The sequence below is a fragment of the Rhinopithecus roxellana genome, chromosome 16 (genome assembly GCF_007565055.1).
Source record: "Rhinopithecus roxellana isolate Shanxi Qingling chromosome 16, ASM756505v1, whole genome shotgun sequence".
Classification (NCBI taxonomy): Eukaryota; Metazoa; Chordata; class Mammalia; order Primates; family Cercopithecidae; genus Rhinopithecus; species Rhinopithecus roxellana.
In genome coordinates this window covers 95,125,438-95,149,177 of record NC_044564.1, presented here as the reverse complement: position 1 = coordinate 95,149,177, position 23,740 = coordinate 95,125,438, and the positions used below count along the sequence as shown (strand labels likewise).

General features: G+C 47.5%; 1 protein-coding gene across 1 annotated transcript in view; it reads left to right on the top strand.

Moving 5' to 3' along the window:
- Positions 1 to 6,960: 6,960 nt before the first annotated feature.
- The window catches only part of LOC104655865 (N-acetyllactosaminide alpha-1,3-galactosyltransferase-like), a 54,390-nt gene continuing 37,610 nt past the window's right edge, over positions 6,961 to 23,740 (top strand). The window contains 2 exon segments of the mRNA XM_030919192.1: positions 6,961 to 7,293; positions 7,684 to 7,731. Coding sequence (XP_030775052.1) covers positions 6,961 to 7,293; positions 7,684 to 7,731 — 381 coding nt within the window.

Below are 23,740 nucleotides of genomic sequence, written 5' to 3'. Positions count from 1 at the left end.
GCACTTTTGGAGGCCAAGGTGGGTGGATCACAAGGTCAGGAGCTCAAGACCAGCCTGGCCAAGATGGAGAAACCCGCCTCTACTAAAAACTACAAAAATTAGCCTGGCCTGGTGGCAGGTACCTGTAATCCCAGCTACTCCAGAGTCTGAGGCGGGAGAATCGCTTGAACCCGGGCGGCAGAGGTTGCAATGAGCTGAGATCGCGCCATTGCACTCCAGCCTGGGCAACAGGGTGAGACTCCATCTCAGAAAAAAAAGAAATTCTTACCCTATTGTTGGCATGTCAGGTTTCTGGGTTCTTTCTCCTTGAGCGGCCCGAATGATGCTGCCCGACTATATGCAAACAAACACATTGCCATGAATTAAGAATATTCCAGTGGCTCACGCCTGTAATCCCAGCACTTTGGGAGGCTGAGGCGAGCAGATCATGAGGTCAGGAGATTGAGACCATCCTGGCTAACACGGTGAAACCCTATCTCTACTAAAAATACAAAAATTAACTGGGCATGGTGGCACCTGCTTGTAGTCCCAGCTACTCGGGAGGCTGAGGCAGAAGAATCCCTTGAACCCAGTAGGCAGAGGTCAGGCTGGTCTTGAACTCCTGACTTCAAGTGATCTGCCCACCTTGGCCTCCCAAAGTGCTGGGATCACAGGTGTGAGCCACCACCCCCGGCCTAGCCATGTTTTTAATAGCCAGTGAACATCGGGTGCCCACCTATACATAAGTAAGGGTCTCAAAGCTAAATACATAGCTATTTTTGCCAGAAGATTTAGCTAATAGTATTAAATTAACTCTCATTTGTCCAAAAAAAGGCACGCAAACCAAGATCATTTTGTTTTGGCTGGGTTTGTTGTTTTATAACCTTCTATGCCAAACTCTGACACCTCAAAGTATTTAGCAGAGACAAATATAAAGTCCAGACAAAAATGTTTGCTGACAATTCTGAAGGCATTTCTATTTTACCATAATTTTAAAACCAGCTTGTTTACTAAAGTTATATTTAAGTGACGTGAACTCGAAAATTGCTTAGACTTATTTAGTTAATTTATGAGCACTCTTACTTATAAGCCAGTTTGGTAGGCACAAGATATAACAGTAAGCGTACATACAAATAGACACATCTAGACGTGTATAAATCAACACGAACAAAGATCCAACAGCTTGGAACTGTAGCTATGAGATAGCAATATAAGCTCACCGGTTTTACTTTGTTTGCCCCAATAGATAATCCAATGAAGGCTGTGAACCAAAATTTTGGGTAAAGCAGTTTCCATAGCAGTTTGACTTTTATTTTTATTTTTTTATTTTTATTTGTTTATTTATTCATTTGAGACTGAGTTTCGCTCTGTCACCCAGGCTGGAGTGCAGTGGCGCAATCTCGGCTCACTTCAACCTCCGCCTCCTGAGTTCAAGTGATTCTCCAGCCTCAGGCTCCCAAGTAGCTGGGATTATAGGCGTGCGCCACCATGCCCAGCTAATCTTTTGTATTTTTAGTAGAGACAGGGTTTCACCATGTTGGACAGGCTACTCTCAAACTCCTGACCTCAGGTAATCCACCCATCTCAGCCTCCCAAAGTGCTGGGATTACAGGCATGAGCCACTGCACCTGGCTGACAGTTTGATTTTTAAAGGTCGAAGCAATCCTCCCACCTTAGTCTTCGGCATAGCTGGAACTACAGGCCCTCACCACCACGCCCAGTTTTGTTTTGTTTTGTTTCTGAGACAGTGTCTTGCTTTGTCACCCAGAGCTGGAATGCAGTGGCGCAATCTTGGCTCACTGCAACCTCCACCTCCCAGGTTCAAGCAATTCTCCTGCTTCAGCCTCCCGAGTACCTGGGATCACAGATGCGCACCACCACCCCCAGCTAATTTTTGTATTTTTAGCAGAGACGGGGTTTCACCATGTTGGCCCAGGCTGGTCTTGAACCCCTGACCTTGTGATCCACCTGCCTCGGCCTCCCAAAGTGCTGGAATACAAGTGTGAGCCACCGGGGTCAGCCTTTTTTGTTTGTAGAGATGAGGTCTTGCTCTGTTTGCTATGTTGACTAGGCTGGGGTTTTTTTTGTTTGTTTGTTTTGTTTTGTTTTGTTTTATTTTTTGTGACAGAGAGTCTTGCTCTGTCACCCAGGCTGGAGTGCAGTGGTGCACTCACTGCAACCTCTGTTTTCCAAGTTCAAGCGATTCTCCTGCATGCCCAGTCTGTATTTTTCTTTATGGTCAGTGCTATGTGTGTGTGTATTTAAATAGACCTTTACCTTTTCTGAGGTATAAAACTATTTTCCTCTAAAAGTTTTTTTTTTTTTTTTTTTTTTTTTTGAGACGGTGTCTCGCTCTGTTGCCCAGGCTGGGGTGCAGTGACACGATCTCGGCTCACTGCAAGCTCTGCCTTCCCGGTTCACGCCATTCTCCTGTTTCGGCCTCCCAAGTAGCTGGGACTACAGGCGCCAGCCACCACACCCAGCTAATTTTTTTTTTTTTTTAATTTCTTAGTAGAGACGGGATGTCACGGTGTCAACCAGGATGGTCTCGATCTCCTGACCTCGTGATCCACCCGCCTCGGCCTCCCAAAGTGCTGGGATTACAGGTGTGAGCCACCACACCTGGCCTTCCTCTAAAAGTCTTTAAATTTCTCTTCTTCTTTTTTATTTTTATTTTTATTTTTTTTTTTTGAGACAGAGTTTTGCTCTTGTTGCCCAGGCTGGAGTGCAGCAGTGCGATCTTGGCTCACTGAAACCTCTGCCTTCCAGGTTCAAGCGATTCTCCTGCCTCAGTCTCCCAAGTAGCTGGGATTACAGGCATGTGCCACCATGACCAGCTAATTTTGTATTTTTAGTGCAGATGGGGTTTCTCTATGTTGGTCAGGCTGGTCTTGAACTCCCCACCCCGCCTGCCTTGTCCTCCCAAAGTGCTGGGATTATAGGTGTGAGCCACCGTGCCTGGCCAAAATTTCTCTTTTTCTTTAGGTCTTTTGTCCATCTATTATATGGGTATGTATGTGTATGTTAGGGATCTAATTTTATTTTATTTTTTTATGAATAGCCAATTGCCCAGCAATGCTTTAAAATTCATATAATATCAAATTCACATTTCAGATGGCTAAGCCATTTTAAAGTGTGCAATTCAATGGCATTCAGAACATTCACAATGTTGTGTAAGCATCACCACGATCTAGTCCCAGAGAGCTATACATTACCTCGAAAGGAAACCCTGTACCCATGAAGCAGTCTCTCCTCACTCCCTTCCGCCTAGCCCCTGGCAATCACTTTTCTGCTTTCTGTCTATCAGTTTTAACTATTGGATATTTTACATAAATGAAATTCTACAATATGTGGTCTTTTGTGGCTGGCTTCTTTCGTTTAGCACAATGTTTTCAAGGTTCATCTATGTTGAGGTACGAATCAGTACTTCATTCCTTTTGATGCTAAGTAATTTTCCACTGTATAAATGTACAACAATCTGGCCGGACGCAGTGGCTCATGCCTGTAATCCCAGCAATTTGGGAGGCCGAGGCGGGCACATCACCTGAGGTCAGGAGTTCGAGACCAGCCTGGCCAACATGGAGAAATCCCATCTCTACTAAAAATACAAAATTAGCGGAGCGTGGTGGTGCATGCCTGTAATCCCAGCTACTCGCAAGGCTGAGGCAGGAGAATCACCTGAACCTGGGAAACGGAGGTTGCGGTGAGCTGAGATTGCGCCATTGCACTCCAGCCTGGGCAACAAAAGCAGCACTTCATTTCAAAAAAATAATAGTAATATATTTAAACAAAACATATTCGGTTTATCTTTTTTTTTTTTTTTTTTTTTTTTAGACAGAGCCTCACTCCCTCACCCAGGCTAGAGTACAGTGGCACGATCTCGGCTCACTGCAACCTCCGCGTACCAGATTCAAGTGATTCTTGTGCCTCGGCCTCCTGAGTAGCTGTAATTACAGGCACTTGCCTCCACGCCTGGCTAATTTTTGTTATTTTTAATAGAGGCAGGGTTTCACCATGTTGACCAGGCTGGTCTTGAACTCCTGGCTTCAAGGGATCCGCCCGGCTGGGCCTCCCAAAGTGCTGGGATTACAGGCTTGAGCCACCGCGCCCGGCCTGTTTATCATTCTTTAGTTGATAGACATTTGGGTTGTTTCCACTTGTTGGCTATGGTGGATAGTGATGCCACGAACTTTCCCGTCTAAGCTTTTGTTTGCACATTTTCTTTCAATTCTTTGAGGTCTGGCAGCATTTTTTGAAGAGTTTGCTTTTTCTCCCACTGATCTGGTGTTCCTCTGTCACACACAGGTGTGGGTCTCTTACTGGGCTCCTTATTCTGACCCATTGGTCTAAGAACCCATCCTGGCACCAACACTACACTTCCTTGATCGTTATAGCCTCCTGGTACATCTTGACATCTGGTTAAATTTGGCCCTTTGCTCTTTCTATGAATTTTAGGAGCAGCCATCAAGTTCCAGAAAAACTCCATTGGGGTTTGTTTGTAGTTGATTTGAGAATTGCCATCTTTTTTTGTTTGTTTTGAAATATTTTTTGCTTTTTAAAAAAAAAAAAAATTGAGATGGGGTCTTACTATGTTTTCCCAGGCTGATCTCAAACTCCTGGCCTCAAGGGATCCTCCCACTTCACCCTCCCAAAATGTTGGGATTACAGGCATGAGCCACCACACCTGGAGAATTGTGTATTGGCGATGTTGACACTTTCTGGCACTTTCAGGAGTCCTGACCCTCTCTCTTCAGTACTTTTGCATGTGACTGCCTTGAAAGTCCCTCCCTCTTCTCTGCCCTAGTCAACTCCCTCTTCTGGTCTTGTTTTTCCCATCTCTGCACCACTATCTTCCTCCTACTTGGCTGCAAACTCCTCTAGGCTATGGCTGGTCTAACTTGTTTACCTTGGTGTTCTTAGCAAGTAAGACAGATAATTGGGCCCTATAAATATAAATATTTCTTGGCAAGAATATGAGAGATACAAGAGGAAGGTCTTCTGGTCCTGGGGCATTTGACCATATCCAGAGGAACATCAAACAAAATTACTTAATTTCCTTTTGCCTCTACTTTCTCCCCTGGGAAAGGGCGATGTGATTAATGTCCCCTCCCAAGGTGGGGTGAAGATTAAATAAGTATGTGTAACATGTAAAGCACTTAGAGCAAAGTCTGTCTGGTGGTCAGAGCTACCTAACAGGTTCCGTGACCTACCATTACTCTTCCAGAATCTTTTGGCCTCATATTTCTGGGTTGCTCTGGTGGCTTCAAAGCTCTTTCCTTAAGTCATTTAATTTTGATTTTACTTCTCCTAAGAACTAGTTATCTTACCCCCATTTTGCATGTGAAACAAATAAGGGGAAGAATGAGTTATCTAAGGCCTTAAACCTAGAACTCTTGATCCCAAACCCAAGGAGGCGTAATCTTTAAGGTGTTTTCCAGCACAGACATTCAGTCAGCAGAATTGCTAGTTTGACTTTCAGAATGATATGACTCTCAAAAGGGGGGAAAAAATCTAACAGGCCCACAAGGTCGACTTACATTACTTTTATTTTATTGGAACAACTGTAAACCTAAAATTAAGCGTGAACTTCTCATGCTCATAGATCTAGAAACCAACCACAAAACCAAAACAAATCTTCAAAGTAAATACCACAAAACCAATTTTAAAAATTCAAAGTAACAACACTAAATCAGTTGACTGGTTAAACTGCTGACATTGGGTGTAACGGTAACAGAGTAAAGGCTTTGGGTGTTTTGTTTCCCGTGTCACATCTTTGGATTTTGACCATGATGGGTCATCATTTGTGCCATTGTCATATTCACTATCATTGTTTTATTAAAAAAAAAGGAGAGAAGTTCATAATCCAGTTTGATGGGCCAAGCAATTTAAACAATGCATTCTCAAATGCAATAACGAAAAGTGGAAAATAATACACTTAGTATAATGTCACTCATTGTATATTTGCTGTGATGCTCACAACTAATGAACTACTGCAAGTGTGTTCACAAAAGACAATAATGGCCCAATTTATCCTTTAGCAAAGGGCCCATTGTGCTGGCTGTCCTGGAGTTCCTCATTCCTGAGCTGTTGTGTGGGGCTGATGACTCCATCCTCCCACCACTTTACTCCACTGAACCCAACGGGAAACTCCATTCCCCCAAATTCCCTGACATAACCTCGCCTATCAGGCTGCTGTCCCTTTCTCATTAGTAAGAGACAATTAAAATTGTACATGATTCCCATGCTCTGTGCTATTTCATGATGTCAAATTACAATTCCAATGTATTCAATTATTTAAAAAGCTAATTTCTTTTTTGTCATTGTTTGTTTGTTGTAGTTATTGTTTTGAGACGGAGGTTCACTCTGTCCCCAGGTTGGAGTGCAGTGGCCCAGGCTGGAGTGCAGTGGTGCAATCTTGGCTCACTGCCACCTCCACCTCCTGAGTTCAAGCGATTCTCAGTCTTCAGCCTCCAGAGTAGCTGGGATTACAGGTGCACGCCACCACACCCAGGGAATTTTTGTATATTTTGTAGAGACGGGGTTTCGCCACGTTGCCCAATCTGGTCTGGAACTCCTGAGCTCAAGCAATCCGCCTACCTCGGCCTCCCAAAATGCTGGGATTACAGGAGTCAGCCACCCTGCCTGGCCGAATTATTTAAGAAGCGAATTTCTTAGTCTATGAAAATGACGTTCAATGGCAAATGGCAAAATGAAGTTCTGACTTTTCCACCTGTAAAGTAGATTGATATGAGCAGTAGTGAGATGACCTTGTAGCTATCAGTATAAGACAAGAGAACTGAGGGCAGCCAGTTGTGGCCACAACAACGCTCTCAGAGTGAATCGCTGCCACACTGGGCACAGAAGCACACACTCTGATATCGAATGTTTTGGATTCCTTTCTACATAATTCTAGTAAACAGTTATTCCACAGCCTAGGGGCTGCCTTAGAGCCCCGTTTGAGACACTCTGGGCTCGAAGATCATGAAGTCAGTGCGCAAATGCGGGCAGACCCTGCACCAGGTGCCCAACGCCCAGCCCTCACTTCCCAAGCTCAGGACTCCTGCAAGAGCGACTCCGGCCCTCGGCCTGCCGGTGTCTACATTCGCGCTCTTCCTTCCTCGGGAAACAAACCGTGGATCAGATCTCCCAGGCTCTGGGTTCCCCAGAGTTTGGCGGTGCGCCAGGGCACCGCGGCCCCTCCCTGCAGCACAGGGTGACAGACCCCACTCCATCCTCCAGCGCCCCGGGTTCCCGCTCCATCACCGACACCACCACCACCACCCGGTGCAGGCCCAAGAAGGCAAAAGAGGCCCAGTCACTCTCACTGGGGATTTTATTTTCTTTTTTTTTTTTTGCTGGTTTCAGGCTTTTTTCTGCCTGAGGGAAAATGAAACAAACACACCCGCGCCCCCGGCATACACACACATTCATGCATGCACTCACGCGCGGGCCTTCCAGCTGTCTGTGTCCGGGGCGGGGAGCGGCTTGGCACCAACCGCTGCCGGCCGGGCACAGCGCGCCGCCTGCTGTCAGCGCTCCCCGGTCCCTCGCGCCCCTGCCCGCTGCGCTCTGCCCAGAGCAGACGCCCGGCCAGCCGGCCCACGGGCAGGAGTACGGGCCCACGCTCGGGCGGAGGCGGCGCGGTAGCTGATCCCAGCGCCGAGGGCCCCGCAGTAGCCGGGAGCTAGGCGTGGTCCTGCTCAGCCCCGCTCGCTGCGCGCCGGTCCTGGGTGCCCGGGTTCCGCGGATCAGGTGGGTCCCGCAGGGCGCCGCCCAGGTCCCCGGAGGCCACGAGCAGGGCACAGACCACGGACAGGAGGGCTCCACGCTTGGGCGAGGGTGGTGAGGGGAGTGGGGGCGGGCCGCTGCTCCGGCCCTGCCCGGTTTCTACCCTGCCTGTGTCCCAGCTTTTGTTCTTGTCGCTACCTCGGTGCCAAATCGGACCCAGTTTCTATCGCTCTGTCCGCTTTCTGTGCCCGTCCCTCCCTCTGTCCCGCCTACCGAGACTGGAGCCTGAGGGGCTGCAGGCTGAGGTTCCCCCACGAGTCCGCGGGGTGGGGGTGGGGAAGAGAGGGGAGACGCAGGGGACACAGGATGCGACCAAGTAAGTCGCAGTGAGTGAGGGGTCTGTCCTTGCCTGTGGGACAAGACAGAGGAATGACTCTCGCCCAGGACAAGATAGGAAAGGGGCACCTCTGGGAAGGGGAATCTGGGAGTGGGGGGATAAAGTGAGGGTCGCAGGAACCCCAAGGAGCAGGGGAATAGAGAGGGAGATGTCAGAGAGTTTCGGAAGCCGAGGACTCATCCAGACGCCCAGCATGGGGAAAGTTTCCGACACTAACTTTGGCAGCTGGGGTGCCTGCTGCACTGGGGCGATGGGAGGAGGGAGGTTCCTCCAACTCTTCAAACCACCTCACTTCTACTCGAAAGGGACACCACCCCGCGTTTGTAAATGGCAGGAAAACAGCTAAACACAATGTTTGCACCAACTCTCGAAGAGCATCCAAAAAACAGTAAAAAGAAGAAGAAAAAAAATGTCAGCGCGCAAAGAGCCAGAGAAAGAGAGGGATTTGAGATTCCTCGATCTTCCAGCTGTGGCAGCCGGGAGGGAGAGGGAGGCACCGCGGGTGTGAGGGCCCTCCTCACCACAGGTAGGAACCGAGACCCGAGGCAGCTGTGTTGAGGCTTTGCTCCTCGTTTGCACTCCTCCGGGCTCCTGAGCAGGTCTCGCTGCTGCCTCCTTCCTTTACTTGGAAACAGACGTGTCTCAGAAGGCAGGAGATGTAGGGTGGAGCCCTGGCCTGCCGCTTGCTGCCAGTAAGGAGCCACCTTCCCAGACAGAGCCTCAGTTTCCACGATTGTGAAATAAGAATGCTGGTGCAGACCTTCCTTCCGGTCTCTGAGTAAGGAAATGCAAAGTGCAGGGTGAAGGAGGGCTCTCGGGGTGGGGGATGTGGAGGACAGGGTTATTCTGCTGCATTTCTGTGCTTCTTGGACTACACCAGGCACTTTTTACTCTTTTGGAGTTACTTCTGGGTGAATTTTGCCTCCTCTACCAGATGGGGGGCAGCATGCAGATCTAAGTTATATCATTTACATGTAACTGGTGTTCAATGACTGAATAAGGCAGAGCTGAACGAGTCCCTAAGGATTGCCCAGTCCAGGAGATTTCAACTCTGTCTTGTGAGGCCGGACATCCTGCCTCAAGGGCCACCGTGATCGGGGAGGGGAACCTAGAGGCCAGGGCTCTGGCCCCTTCCCTATCTTATTTCAGACAGAACCAGTTCCGTTCTTCCTTATCTCCTCTATGTACTGGGAAACTCCTGAGAACGTTTTTGATGTCAGATTGCCCACATCCAATCACCAGGGGACCTCCTGAGACTGGGAACCTGCTCATTGAACACTGCGGGCCTCCTACGAATAGACCCACGTTAGGGTGGTATAGGTGGTCCAGCCAGATAGCAACAATGTCGTCCTCCCACTGTTTGAGAAAGGTCTTGGGGCATGGAGTCCTGGCTTCAGCTGTAAAGTTCAGAAACTCAAATGGGCCACTCATCAGGCTCTGTCACATTTCCTGTTTGTGAGCCTGGACTTAAGTGGAGTTTTAGGGGAAGGGCAAGGGGCTTGGAAGCAGAGCCTTACTTACTGGAATTACAATTATCAGAGGGGAAGAGCCTAGAAGGTTCCACCTAAACCTTTGTTTTGTGGATGCGGAAACCGAGGCCTAGAGAATGCAAGAACCTATCCTAGTTCATGGCATGTGCAGGAATCACAAACGGGTTTTTGGTGTTGTAGTTGTTGTTTTGAGATTATGTAATCTTAGAATGGGTGACCTAGCAGAAACCTAAGCTGTTCCCCAGTCCACTTCCCCATGTTCCATAGATGTGATCTGAGGAAGTGGGTGGATATGGGTGCAAAGGGGAGCGGACCATCTCCCCTTCCCTCCTTCTTGAGCCTCTGTATCTTCGTGTGTAAAATAAAGCCCAGAGCCCTGCTCTGCTGATCCATATAGACATCCACAAAAGGTCTTTGTGTGTGCTAATCAGTGTGGGGCTAGCACTGAGCGCGAGTGGGCTGCTGGGCTCTCTCCCACTTTCTCTCCAGAGCCCAGCTTGAGTCCCAGGTTTGGGAAACCTTGTCTCCACCCCTCTGCTTTCCTATACACCACCATCCACCACTCAGCACTGGCGACATTTTGGCAGTTCCCTCTACCCCATCAACTCACGAAGACATGTATTTCAAAGGCATGTAATGCTAGACACTTTACACGTGAAAACACTTAAACTTCACAACAACCTTACAAAATCCTGTTCGTTCACTGGTTAGGACGGGATACTGAAGTTCTGAAGGAGGCTGCCTGAGGACTCTGTCACATAGCCAGTGGGGTGAGGGACTCTGGGGGGATTGTCCCAGCTCCTCACGGTCTTCCTGGAGGCTCCATTCTGTCTGCCTGCCTTGTAACCAGCACTGAGCAGACGGCAGGGGAGCCAGGGAAGGTGGGCCCATGTGGCCTGGGACCAAGGACACTCTGGCAGGCAGACCCGCTGGTTGCCCTTCAAATATTCTTTTAATATTTGTTCAGCATTTATCTGGGGTGGGAAAATGGATTTGCAATGAATAAAATCATGAGCCTCTTCCAGATTCCAAATTCCATTCTACACCGGACTATTTTCCGGAAGCAGAAGGAACAGAAATTCACAGACAGAGTCACTTTCCCAGGGGCAGTAAGTTAATGTCCTGGAGAAATACTGGCTGTTCCTTGCTTTTCTGTAGCTCTGTTTCTCTTCAGTTTGTGTTTGAGATTTTCCAAGCCAGACGGCTTTTGGGGAGGCTCATTAGAAGGTTTATTTTGGTTCCGGTTTTGTTTTAAATTGCCTTAAATATAGAAAAGAACAGCTAGTCTTAGAGAGAAGGACCACTCTGCGTGTCATTTATTTTGACTGAGCAGCTTGGTGTGTACTTCAGTTGGCATCCTTGAACTTGGCTCCCTGTATTATATAAGGAAAGTATCGCTCACATTTATATAATATCAACAATGCATTTTTTTCAGAGTGTCAGAGAACCACCAGATTTATTTACTTAAATAACTTTCTGTCTGATTACAAAAGTAATATGTTCTCATTGCAGAACATTTGAAAAATGTAGAGAACGGCGGGGCCTATAATCCCAGTACTTTGGGAGGCCGAAACGGGTGGATCACCTGAGGTCAGGAGTTCGAGACCAGCCTGACCAACATGGTAAAACCCCGTCTCTACTAAAAATACAAAAATTAGCTGGGCGTGGTGGCGCATGCCTGTAATCCCAGCTACTTCAGACTGGGTGACAGAGCGAGACTCCATCTCAAAAAAAAAAAAGAAAAAGAAAAATGCAGAGAGGTAGAAGGGAAAAACAGACCACTCTCCCACAATCTCCTTGCCCGGCGTTCACTACTGTTGCCATGTGAATCTAGCTTTGGCCAGAATTTTTTTTTTTTTTTTTTGATTGTTGTAAAATATACATAACATGAACTTTACTATTTTAACCCTTTTTAAAATTTTTTAATAGATTCAGTGGGTACGAATGCAGTTTTGTTACATGGATATACTGCATAGTGGTGAGGTCTGGACTTTTAGTGTGCGCATCACCCAAATAGTGAACACTGCACCCAATAGGTATTTTTTTTTTTTTTTTTTTTTTTTTTTTTGAGATAGAGTCTCGCTCTGTCACCCAGGCTGGAGTGAAGTGGTGAAATCTCAACTCACTGCAACCTCTGCCCCCTGGGTTCAAGCGATTCTCCTGCTTCAGCCTCTCAAGTGGCTGGGACTATAGGCCCTCACCACCACACCCAGCTAAGTTTTGTTTTTTCAGTAGAGACAGGGTTTCACCATGTTGGTTAGGCTGGTCTCAAACTCCTGAATTCAAATAATCTGCCCGCCTCAGCCTCCCAAAGTGCTGGGATTACAGGCGTGAGCCTCTGCGCCTGGCCTCAATAGGTAATTTTTTAACCCTCATCTTCCGCCAAACTCCACCCACCTATTGGAGTCTCCAGTGTCTATTTTTGTATGTCCATGTGTATCCATTGTTTAGCTCCCACTTATGAGAGAATATGTGGTATTTGATTTTCTGTTTTGGAGTTATTTCACTGAGGATAATGGCCTCCAGCTCTATCCATGTGGCTGCAAAAGACATGATTTCACTCTTTTTTATGGCTGCATAGTATTCCATGGTGTGTGTGTGTGTGTGTGTGTGTGTGTGTGTGTGTGTGTGTGTCTCTCATTTTCTGTATCCGGTTATCCACTGATGGGCATTTAAGTTGATTCTATTACTTTGCCATTGTGAATAGCACTGTGATAAACATGAGTGCTGGTGTCTTTTGTTGTTGTAGTTGCTGTTGTTGTTTTTGTTGTTGAGACAGAGTCTCACTCTGTCACCCAGGCTGGAGTGTGATGGCACTATCTCGGCTCACTGCAACCTCCGTCTCCCAGGTTTAAGGAATTCTCCTACCTCAGCCTCCCAAGTAGCTGGCATTACAGGCACATACCACCATGTCTGGCTAATTTTTTAATATTTTTAGTAGAAACAGGGTTTCGCCATGTTGGCCAGGCTGGTCTCGAACTCCTGACAGAGAGATCCACCTGCCTCGGCCTCCCATAGTGCTGGGATTACAGGCGTGAGTCACCGCACCCGGACTCCATACTGTTTTTCATAGAGGTTATACTAATTCACATTCCCACCAACAGTGTATAAGGATTCTCTTTTTCTCCACATCCTTGCCAATATCTGTTGTTTTTTGACTTTTTAGTAATGGCCATTCTGAGTGGTATAAGATGGTATCCAATTGTGGCATTTTAACCCTTCCGAGGTGTACAGTATGGCAGCATTCAGTACATTCATAACATTGCACAACCATCATCACTATCCATCTCCAGAACTTTTCCATAATTCCAAACAATAGTCCTGTGCCAATTAAACAGTAACATCCCATTCCTCCCTTCCCCCAGCCCCTCGTAGCCACTATGCTACTTTCAGTCTCTATGAAGTTGATTATTCTAGATACCTCATGTAAGTGGAATCATACAATATTTGTCTTTTGGAGTCTGGTTTATTTCACTTAGCATAATGTCTTCAAGGTTCAGAATTTCCTTCCTTTTTAATGCTAAGAAACAGTCTGTTGTATGTATGTCCCACACTTTGTTTATTCATTCATCTGTTGAACATTTGAGTTTTTTCTATCTTGTTGGTTATTGTGAATAATGCTGCTTGAACATGAGCGCAAAAATACCATGTGACTCTATTGCCCAGGCTGGAATGTAATGGTGCAATCTCAGCTCACTGCAACCTCTGCCTCCTGGGCTCAAGCAATCTTCCCACCTCAGCCTCCCAAGTAGCTGGAACTGCAGGTGTACACCACCACACTTGGTTAGTTTTGTATTTTTTGTAGAGACAAGATTTTACCATGTTGCCTAGCCTGCTCTTGAACTCCTGGGCTGAAGCCGTTTGCCTGCGTTGGCCTCCCGGAGTGCTGGGATTACAGGTGTGAGCGGCTGCACCCAGTCAGCCCTTTCTCTTTGATGCCTGTCTGCACAGCCCCATTCAGGATGGCTTACTCCTTCCTCTGTGACCCCAGAACATGGAACTCATAACTTTACTCACATTTAATAATATTTCTTTCAGTTCCACGTAACAAACAATTCATTATTTCCAGGTCCTTCTCCCCCAGTAGAATGTAATGTAAGCATCTCAGGGAGAGAGATAAAGGGTTTGTAGAATCCCTGCATTCCCCACAATCCACGTGCGCAGTAGGGGCTTTGCATTTGTTTATTGGCTAGAAGTGGATCTAGTACAACCCTCATACTGGGAGGATAAAACCTGGGGCCCAAACAGGAGCAGCAACTTGTGAAAAGTCATACAGCCCATCAGGTGCCTAAGGGTCCTGACTTCAGGCCTCGGCACTGCCCATCTGGCAAGCCTGGTCTGGCTAAGGGACACTGTTCCCAGACACCTTATCCAGAATCCTACAATAGTGGGTTCTCAGCCCAGGGGTTTGCTGAAATCCACAGAGTTCTGGTTTGTGATGTGGTGTACCTGTTTGGATGCCTGTAATTTACTTTATAAAACTTCAGTTTATACAGTATGGAATGTCATGTGAGTGCTCCCTTGGTCAAGCCAGTGCCCAGGTGCTAAGAAAGCAAGTCTGGGGTGGAGGGTCACCCAATCTACCCTCAGTGATTCCTAGTCTGGTGCTGGGGGTTAACTAGCATTACACCCAGAGGCAGCCACTACTAGCCATCCTGTTACCTATTTTTTGATCAACAACTGACGCTTTTCCAGTTAACACACTGGATGCTAAAAATTGATTTTGTGTTGGGGAAACAAGGGACTTGTTAATTATTATGATGAATGTTACAGATGGGCTAACACTGCTGTAGTTATAATCTGTGGATGGATTAAAGTAGCTCTTAGTCACTCTCCACCTGTGCACAAAGATGGCAGAAAAATCTTTTACCCTACACCAGCCAGGAGCCCTGGATTCTATGGGACAGATGAAGACAGAATCCTGCCTCTGCAATCCAGGTACCTGCCTCTGCAGAGGTTCTCCACCTTTCTGGGAAAGCCTAGAGAGCCCTTCTGAGAGTGTTTTTTACATTTCATTTATTTATTTAGTTGAGATGGAGTCTTGCTCTGTCGCCCAGGCTGGAGTACAGTGGCACAATCTCGGCTCACTGCAAGCTCCGCCTCCCGGGTTCACGCCATTCTCCTGCCTCAGCCTCCCCAGTAGCTGGGACTACAGGCGCCTGCCACCACACCTGGCTAATTTTTTTTGTATTTTTAGTAGAGACGTGGTTTCACCTTGTTAGCCAGAATGGTCTCAATCCCTTGACCTCGTGATCTGCCCACCTCGGCCTCCCAAAGTGCTAGGATTACAGGCTGAGAGTGTTTTTAAATGTGAAATATACAACAGAAGAATTATAGGGGAAATGAGTTCTATTGAACTGTGAACCCCCCAAATCTGAGACAGATCTCAGTTAATTTAGAAAGTTTAGTTTGCCAAGGTTGAGGACACGCACCCCTGGCACAGCCTCAGGAGGGCCTGAAGACATGTGCCAAGGGTGGTCGGGGCACATCTTGGTTGTATACATTTTAGGGAGACATAAGACATCAATCAATATGTGTAAGATGTACATTGGTTCTGTCCAGAAAGGTGAGACAGCTCAAGGTGAAGGCAGGACAACTCAAAGTGGAGAGGCAGCTTCCAGGTCATAGGCAGATAAGAGACAAATGGTTGCATTCTTTTGAGTTTCTGATGAGCCTCTCCAAAGGAAGCAATCAGATATGCATTTATCTCAGTGAGCAGGGGGTGACTTTGAATGGAATGGGAGGTAGCTTTGCCGCAGTTCCCAGCTTGACTTTTCCCTTTAGCTTAGTGATTTTGGGCCCCAAGATGTATTTTCCTTTCACAGAACTATATAGTCATCAAAGTATTAATATTAGGGATTGAATCTCACCTTGGCCCAACTGAGCTATTCATATAAAAAGGGGATGATTCCAGTACCTGCTTCATGAGCACTGAATGGATTAATGAGCATAAGGTGCTAAGAACCTGGTTGTACGCCCTCACTACATAGTGCAGCTGTTGCTGCTGCTGCTGCTACTATTATTATAATCGTCGTTATTGTTATATTATTTTATAAGATACAAATCCTTGCTATTAAGATGTTTACAGTCTGGAACAGGAGAAAAGACATATATAAATGATAGTTATTAAAGGCGGAAGTAAAGGGTGCAGATGACGAGCCCAATAAAGGGCCAAGGAAAGTTTAGAAAGTGAAGTTGCTTCTGGCTGAGTGTAGAGTGCAGTAGAGTGTAACGGTTAAGCCTTTGTGCCAGCCACGCGTGGCTTAGTTCTGGCTTTGGCCCTTTGCCATCTGAGCTTGGGCAAGAGATGTCACCTTTCTGAGCCTTGGTTTCCTTCTCTGTAAAATGGGGATAATTGTAGAATCCACTTCACAGGTACACTGAGCTCCACCCCCCTCCCTCCTGTGGCCAGCCAGTCAAAACATATACTCATTTTTGCTTTTTTTTTGGAGACAGGGTCTCACTCTGTCACCCAGGCTGGAGTGCAATGGCACAATCATGGCTCACTGCAGCCTCAGCCTCCTGGGCTTAAGTGATCTTCCCACCCCAGCCTCCCGAGTAGTTGGGACCACAGGCATGAGCCACCATACTTGGCTATTTTTTTTTTAAATTTATTTTTAGTAGTGACAGGGTCTTACTATGTTGCTCGGCTGGTCTCGAACTCTAGTATTCCAGCCATCCTCCTGCCTTGGCCTCCAAAATGGATCACAGGCCTGAGCCGCTGCGCCAGGCCCGTTCATTTCTGACTTGACCAATCAGTCCCTAACTGCGGATGAATCCAGCCGGTTACTGTCCCTGCCACTGTCCCCTGGGCTGGTGAATAAGACTGCGGGCCTGGCCCTTTGCAGCCCCAGTAGGGCTGTAGTGCTGCTCGGCACCCTATGTACTTCTTGTCAGTGTCCCCTCCCAGTGCTCACGGCTTCTGCTTCTCACCTGGATGTCCCTTAAGCTGTCCTATTTGGACCAAATGATTTATCTTCTTCCTATTCCATAGGAAAGGGAGGCCAGAGAGAACACTCTGAACTTTCTTACAACTCCTTTCCAATTCAGCTGAATGTTCACCTATCTTTGGGACTTAAGGAGGAGAAAATCTCCATAGTACCTTGGAGAAATGTTTTGCATCCACTTCACTTTCCTTAATTCATGCAGGACTGTCATTAAAGAGGAGGTACAGGTTTTATAGCGAAGAGGGTAGACACTCTCTACTCTCCTACCCAGACACTCTCCTCCTCTCTGTGAGGCCAGCAGTGCAGCTGTCAGGGTGGGGTGTCTTATGCTGCAGTGACAAGAAACCCCTAATCTTATGGGCCAAAACCAAGAAAGTTTGCTTGTTTTTTTTTTCGAAATGGAGTCTGGCTCTGTCGCACAGGCTAGAGTGTGGCCGTGGGATTTCGGTTCACTGCAACCTCCGCCTCCTGGGTTCAAGCAATTCTCCTGCCTCAGCGTCCCTAGTAGCCGGGATTACAGGTGCATAATACCCAGCCCGGCTAATTTTTGCATTTTTAGTAGAGATAGGGTTTCACCATGTTGTCCAGGCTAGTCTCAAACTCCTGACCTCAGGTGATCTGCCCACCTCAGCCTTTGAAAGTGCTGGGATTACAGGCGTGAGCCACCGTGCCCGGCCTTCCTCCTCTTCTTCTTCTTCTTCTTCTTCTTCTTCTTCTTCTTCTTCTTCTTCTTCTTCCTTCTTCCTTCTTCCTTCTTCCTTCTTCCTTCTTCCTTCTCCTTCTCCTCCTCTTCCTCCTCCTCCTTCCCCTCCCCCTCTTCCTCCCCCTCCCCCTCCTCCTCCCCCTCCTCTTCCCCCTCCTCCTCCCCATCCTCCTCCTCCCCTCCCTCCTCCTTCTCCTTCTTTCTTCTGTTTAAGTTTTATTTTTAGAGACGGGGTCTCCTTCTATCACCCAGGCTGGAGTGCAGTGGTGCAGCAATGCTGTTTGCAGCCTCGAACTCCTGGGCTCAAGTGATCTTCCCACCTCAGCCTCCTAAGTAGCTGGGATTACATGCATGCCCCACCTCACTGACTAATTTAAATTTAACTTAATTTATAATAAAATTTAAAAAAAAATTTTGGTAGAGCTGGGGTCTCATTATGTGGCCCAAGTTGGTCTCAAACTCCTAGACTCAAGTGATCCTTCCACCTTGGTCTCCCAAAGTGTTGGGATTACAGGCGTGAGCCACTGCACTTAGCACAAAGGTTCACTTTTTTTGAGACAGAGTCTCGCTCTGGTGCCAGGTTGGAGTACAGTGGCGCGATCTCGACTCACTGCAACTTCCGACTCCCTGATTCAAGCGATTCTCCTGCCTCAGCCTCCTGAGTAGCTGGGATTACAGGCATGCGCCATGACACCCAGCTAATTTTTGTATTTTTAGTAGAGATGGGGTTTCACCATGTTGGCCAAGACGGTCTTGAACTCTTGACCTCATGATCCGCCTGCCTCAGCCTCCCAAAGTGCTGTGATTACAGGCGTGAGCCATCGCACCTGGCCAAAAATGTTCACTTCTTACTCCAATTAATATCAGCATCTTGAGTCAGCTGGGGGCAGTCACCTTCTTGAATGTACTCCATGGCTCAGAGAAAGAGGGCCCTAGAAGGCCTTGCATTAGCAATTAAATGCTCCTTCCCATAAGATGGGACCATTCCCATCTTATTGGCCAGACTAGTGACATGGCCCTACTGACAAACACAAGTGGGCCTGGAAATGAAATCTCACCCTGCCGGTGGACAGCAGGAAAGTACCCCATGTTGAATGTGGGGTACTTTTTTGCCCAACTTGCTAACAGCAGTTCAGCAAGTGGAGGCACCCTGCCTAGGCCCCACAGATAGAGCAGCCTTAGGGCTTTTCACTGTGAATAATAGAAAGTCACACCCAGAGAAGAAAAACCTCAAAGCCACTTCTCAACTTGAAGTGCTAAGCAGAGGAACAAAAAGACACACATTGCTGCCAACATGCATGAAGAAGGAAGTAAACCGCTGAAGAGGGCAGATGCTACTTACCAAGAACTCCTAAGCTAATTAAGGTGCTAAGCACACTGGAAGGGCAGAGGCCAGGGGTGGAATCGGGGCTTTCAAACTGCATTCTGCAGAACAAGCCCATGTCGCCTGTAATGCTTCATGAGTGGAGCTCATTTTCAGAGCTTTTGCCCACTTTCTGAACTGTTTTGTCTGTGCTTGAGTGAGGGATGTTCTTTCTGAATGTAGTGCCTCCTGTATCCTGGGTCCACCTGTGATGCTCGTCACATCCCCATGGCGTTTCTGTGCCCACATCCGAAAGCCCACCGCGACATCTCAGAACCATTCAAGAGCCCGGATGCGGTGGCTCACACCTGTAATCTTAGCACTTTGAGAAGCTGAGGCAGGCGGATTGCCTGAGCTCAGGAGCTCGAGACCAGCCTGGCCAACATGGCGAAACCTCGTCTCTACTAAAAATACAAAAATTAGCCAGTCGTGTGCCACCATGGGAAGCTGAGGCAGGAGACTTGCTTGAAGCTGGAAGGTGGAGGTTGCGGTGAGCTGAGATCATGCCATTGCACTCCAGACTGGGCAACAAGAGTGAAACTCCGTCTCAAAAAACAAACAAACAAACAAATAAATAAATAAATAAGCTGGGCGTGGTGGCACGTTCCTGTAATCCCAGCTACTCAGGAGGCCAGGAGGCTGAGGCACCGAATCGCTTGAACCCGGGAGGTGGAGGTGTCAGTGAGTCGAGATCGTGCCACTGCACTACAGCCTAGACAACAGAGCAAGACTCTGTCTCAAAAAAGAAAAAAAGAAAAAGAAAAAAAACCATTCAAGAGCAGCAGGGGAGGTAAGGACAGTGATGTGGCCATCTCTGGCAGAGGTTTCTGGGGTTGTCTCCAGCACAGATAAGGAAACTCAGGAAGAAGACAGTTGACAACACCCTGCAGCCTGCACTCTTCAATTTCCTGAGCTGTGGTTAAGAGGCCCCTTGTCCCAGGGAACTGTTGGACACCTTGCTACAGCTCCCTATTTCCTCACTTTGTTGCCAAGTGGCCCTGAGTCAGTCATTTTTCCTCCTCTATGTCTGTTGTCTCATATGCAAATTAATGCAGTTCAGAAGACCAGAGGCATGCTTGAGAGGAGAGTGACAGGCTGGTGAGGGTATTCCTATAGCCAACAGCAAGGTGACATGTGAGACAGCTCGCTCAGCCCTCCAAAAGTCCGTGGAGCTCAGAGTAAGGGGATGACTCAATGTGGAGAGGGGCTTTTGTCATTGCTGTCACAGGGCACTCACCTCAGTTGAATAATGCATTTGGGGCCAGGTGCAGTGGCTCATGCCTGTAATCCCAGCACTTTGGGAGGCTGAAGGGGGCAGATGACTTGAGGTCAAGAATTCGAGACCAGTATAGTCAACATGGTGAAACCCTATTTCTACTAAAAATACAAAAAGTAGCCAGTGTGGTGGTGCGCACCTGTAATCCCAGCTACCTGAGAGGCTGAGGCAGGAGAATAGCTTGAATCCAGGAGGCGGAGGCTGCAGTGAGCCGAGATCATACTCCAGCCTGGGTGACTGAGCGAGACTCTGTCTCAAAAAAAATAATAATAATAATCCATTTGGTAGTAAAATGGTTGTATATCCTGGGCTCAGCTTCCCATTGGACAGTGAACTACACGAGAGAGCTCACTCACTCTGAGTGATATCTAAATATTTAAAACGATATTTGCTTATCATTGTCAAACCAACAGCCTGAACAGTGCCTGGCACATGGTAGAAGCTAATATTGATGCTAAATATATTTGTATCTAATGAATGAATAAACAAATGGACAAGCAACTCCTTCAAACTTTGACTGAATCTGTGACTTGCAGGCTTCTATTTCTTTTTCTTTTTAGACAGTCTTGCTCTGTCACCCAGGCTAGAGTGCAATGGCACGATCTTAGTTCACTGCAACCTCCACCTCCTGGGTTCAAGCGATTCTCCTGCCTCGGCCTCCCGAGTCGCTGGGATTACAGGCACCTGCCACCACGCCTGGATAATTCTTTGTATTTTTAATAGAGACGGAGTTTCACTATGTTGGCCAGGCTGGTCTCGAACTCCTGACCTCAGGTGATCCACCCACCTCGGCCTCCCAAAGTGCTGGGATTACAGGCGTGAGCCACTGCGCGTGGCCGACTTGCAGACTTCTTATGAGACATGAGGAGGTCAGAGAGAGTCCCCCGGCTTCACCCAAACCCAGCTTCCAGTCCCAGCTGAATCACCTTGAGCAAGTCACCAAAATCCTTGGTGTCAGTCTCCTCTCTACACAGTGGGGAGAGCAGCACGACCCCATCTCAGAGGCCGTGGTGGAGGCTCCAGAAGGATGGAGGATTCAAAGATGTTCTGGCAACTGCCAAGCCCCATGCAAAGGAAGGGTTGATTGTTTTCAGGACCCAGGAATGAGGTGGACTCTTTGGGTACACAAAGAAGGTGGCACCAGAGCTGGTGAGGTGGAGAGTTCTAGAATAGTTGTTATTAGGAATGGCATAGCTACCATTTATTGGACACTTGCTATAACACCAGGCCCTATGCCAAACACTTGGTGTGCACCGTCTGCTTCACACTGGTCCAAGAGAAAGGCATCACTCTTCTCATTTTACAGATGAGAGAAACCAAGTCTCAGAAGGCTCAGGTGACTTGCTTAATTAAGGTCACACATTTATTTAGTCAGTGTCCAGGCCTGTCACTCCAATGCAGGTTTTAGATCCTGCCCCATGCAGAGGTGGAAAAAATGCTTGTTTCTTAGGCATCAGTAATAATACAAGTTCCCCTTTCCCAAGTACCTACTAGGTACCAGGAACTATAGATGTTACGGTTGATCCTTTTGACTACTCAAGAAGTACCGGATTATTATATCTTTTTTTTTTTTTTGAGACAGAGTCTCACTTTGTCACCCAGGCTGGAGTGCAGTGGTGTGCTTTCGGCTCACTGTAACCTCTACCTACTGGGTTCAAGCAATTCTCCTGCCTCAACCTGCAGATTAGCTGGGATTACAGGTGTGTGCCACCATACCCAGCTAATTTTTTGTATTTTCAGAAGAGATGAGGTTTCACCATGTTGGCCAGGCTGGTCTCGAACTCCTAATCTCCACCCACCTTGGCCTCTCAAAGTGCTGGGATTACAGGAGTTAGCCACTGCGTCCAGCCTATTATATCTATTTTACAGATGAGTAAACTGAGGCTCAGAGAGGGTGAAGTGATTTAACCTAGTGTCACATAGCAAGAAATTAGGTTGGAGAGTTGGGACTTGAATCCAGGGCTGTCTCATTCCAAGAATAAGTAAAGAAAAAGCCATCTCCACAGTGCCTGAATTAAGAGGGTATTTTGTTTATTTGTTTTAACTTCCTGCTAGAGTTTCTGGTATCTCATCTTCAGAAATTAGTTCTTGGAAGGCCTTTTATGTTCAAGTCAGTTTATTACAAGAGACCCAGGAAAATCTAATGGAGGAAAAAAAAAAAAAAGACAAAACCACCACATAATTTCCAGTAAATTCTCAGACTTTGAATACCCCCAGCCATGCAACAGCTTCCTTTGAATTTATCACTCTTTCTGAGCAATGAATCAGGCAGGAAGCCAATTTAGAGAGGTTGCAACCTGGACAAGCAAGAGATGAGCAAGAAACCCTCACAGAGCTGCTTAGGGGTGGGTGGGAGCCACAGGACGGATCCTGCAGGGGAGGTTAGGAGGGCTGAGCTCCCAGCCACAGAGACCATGGTGAAGTAAGGGCAGGAGGGCTTAAGTAGGAACCGGGCTGACGCCATCCCTGAGCAGTCACAGGGACTTTGGGTTCTGGAGAGGGGTAACCTAAAGGAAAAGGAGAATAAAAATAAGGGGTCCTAGAAGGCCCCAGCTGGGAAGGTTCTTCAAGAGGATTTCATTGAACTCGATTTCATTGACCATTTTTATGTAGGGTGACCCTATCCTCCAGATGAGCACCCTTTTGAGAGGAAAGGGGGCAGCTACAAGAATTCACCTGTTAACTGATCCACAGCAGGGGTAAACTGCAGAACTGTCCTAGGGAAAGCAGTTCATAGGGTCACGCTGATTTCACAGGAGTTTCCCTGAGGCCCACTTTCCAGGTAGAGTTGGAGAAGAAACTACGTCCACCAGAGGTGGAAGAGAAAAAGTACAAAAAGCAAAAATAGGAGGATGGTGAAAAAAACCACAAGAGATGGGATCCAGAGGCAGGGAGGCGTGGTGACTTCCTTCAGTGGCATCTATGGAGGGCCGCCTTGTACCAGGCCAGCCTGGGTGCCTGTCAACAGGCACTGAGGTATGCAGATACATCTGTCGTCTGTGAGCACATGTGTCACTGGCACCAGACTGGACTGGCAAGGCACGGGAGTGAGCCTGACTCATTTCGGTACCTGTCCCATTCCCAGGCACAGTCCTAGGTAATGAGTGAATGCCCTCCAGATGTTCACTGATGGAATCAACACCGGTGAGCAGCTTTCCCAAAGTGTTACAAGGATGATGCTTTACCTGTAGAGGAGACAGTCAGGGAGCCCTATTTCCAAAGAGCTGTGATATTCAATGGGAAAGGCGATATGAATACAGACAGAGCTTATTGACTCTCTGATATTGTCTGTGTTACTGAAGCTCTAAGCCTCGGTTTCCCCATCTGGGAAGTGGGGAGGGTGTTCATTGACTGCAGAAAGGATTAAATTAGACCTTGTATAGAGATTCGTGGTAAACTTTATTATTATTGATAATGTTCTGGGAGGCTGAGCTCAGTTCCACACTGAAAAGATGTGTTTTACAATCTCAATAGTCCAGAGATGAAACAGGCTGCCTGGGAAGGTGGTGAGTTCCCTGTCACTAGACGGCTCCAAGCAGAGGCTGTCTGGCATGGATACTGTAAATGGGGTGAGTACCTTCGGGAGGGAGGCTGGGCTAGCTAGACATGGGAGAATTGACGGTTCCCACTGGTGCAACAGCCTGAAGGACTTGGACCTGCATGAATGACAGTGACTTTGTTTATTCCTTGGGTCACCTGGAAGACGGTGCCGGTGCCCAGCCAGGAGAAGGACACGGGAACAACAAGGCTGAGACTGAGTTGGCCCCTTGAGAGACGGCATCTGCCTCTCGGAGGGAGAACAGGAAACAGGCACAGGCCACTTCTTCCCATGCAAAACGCCCCTTTGCTGCTGCTGG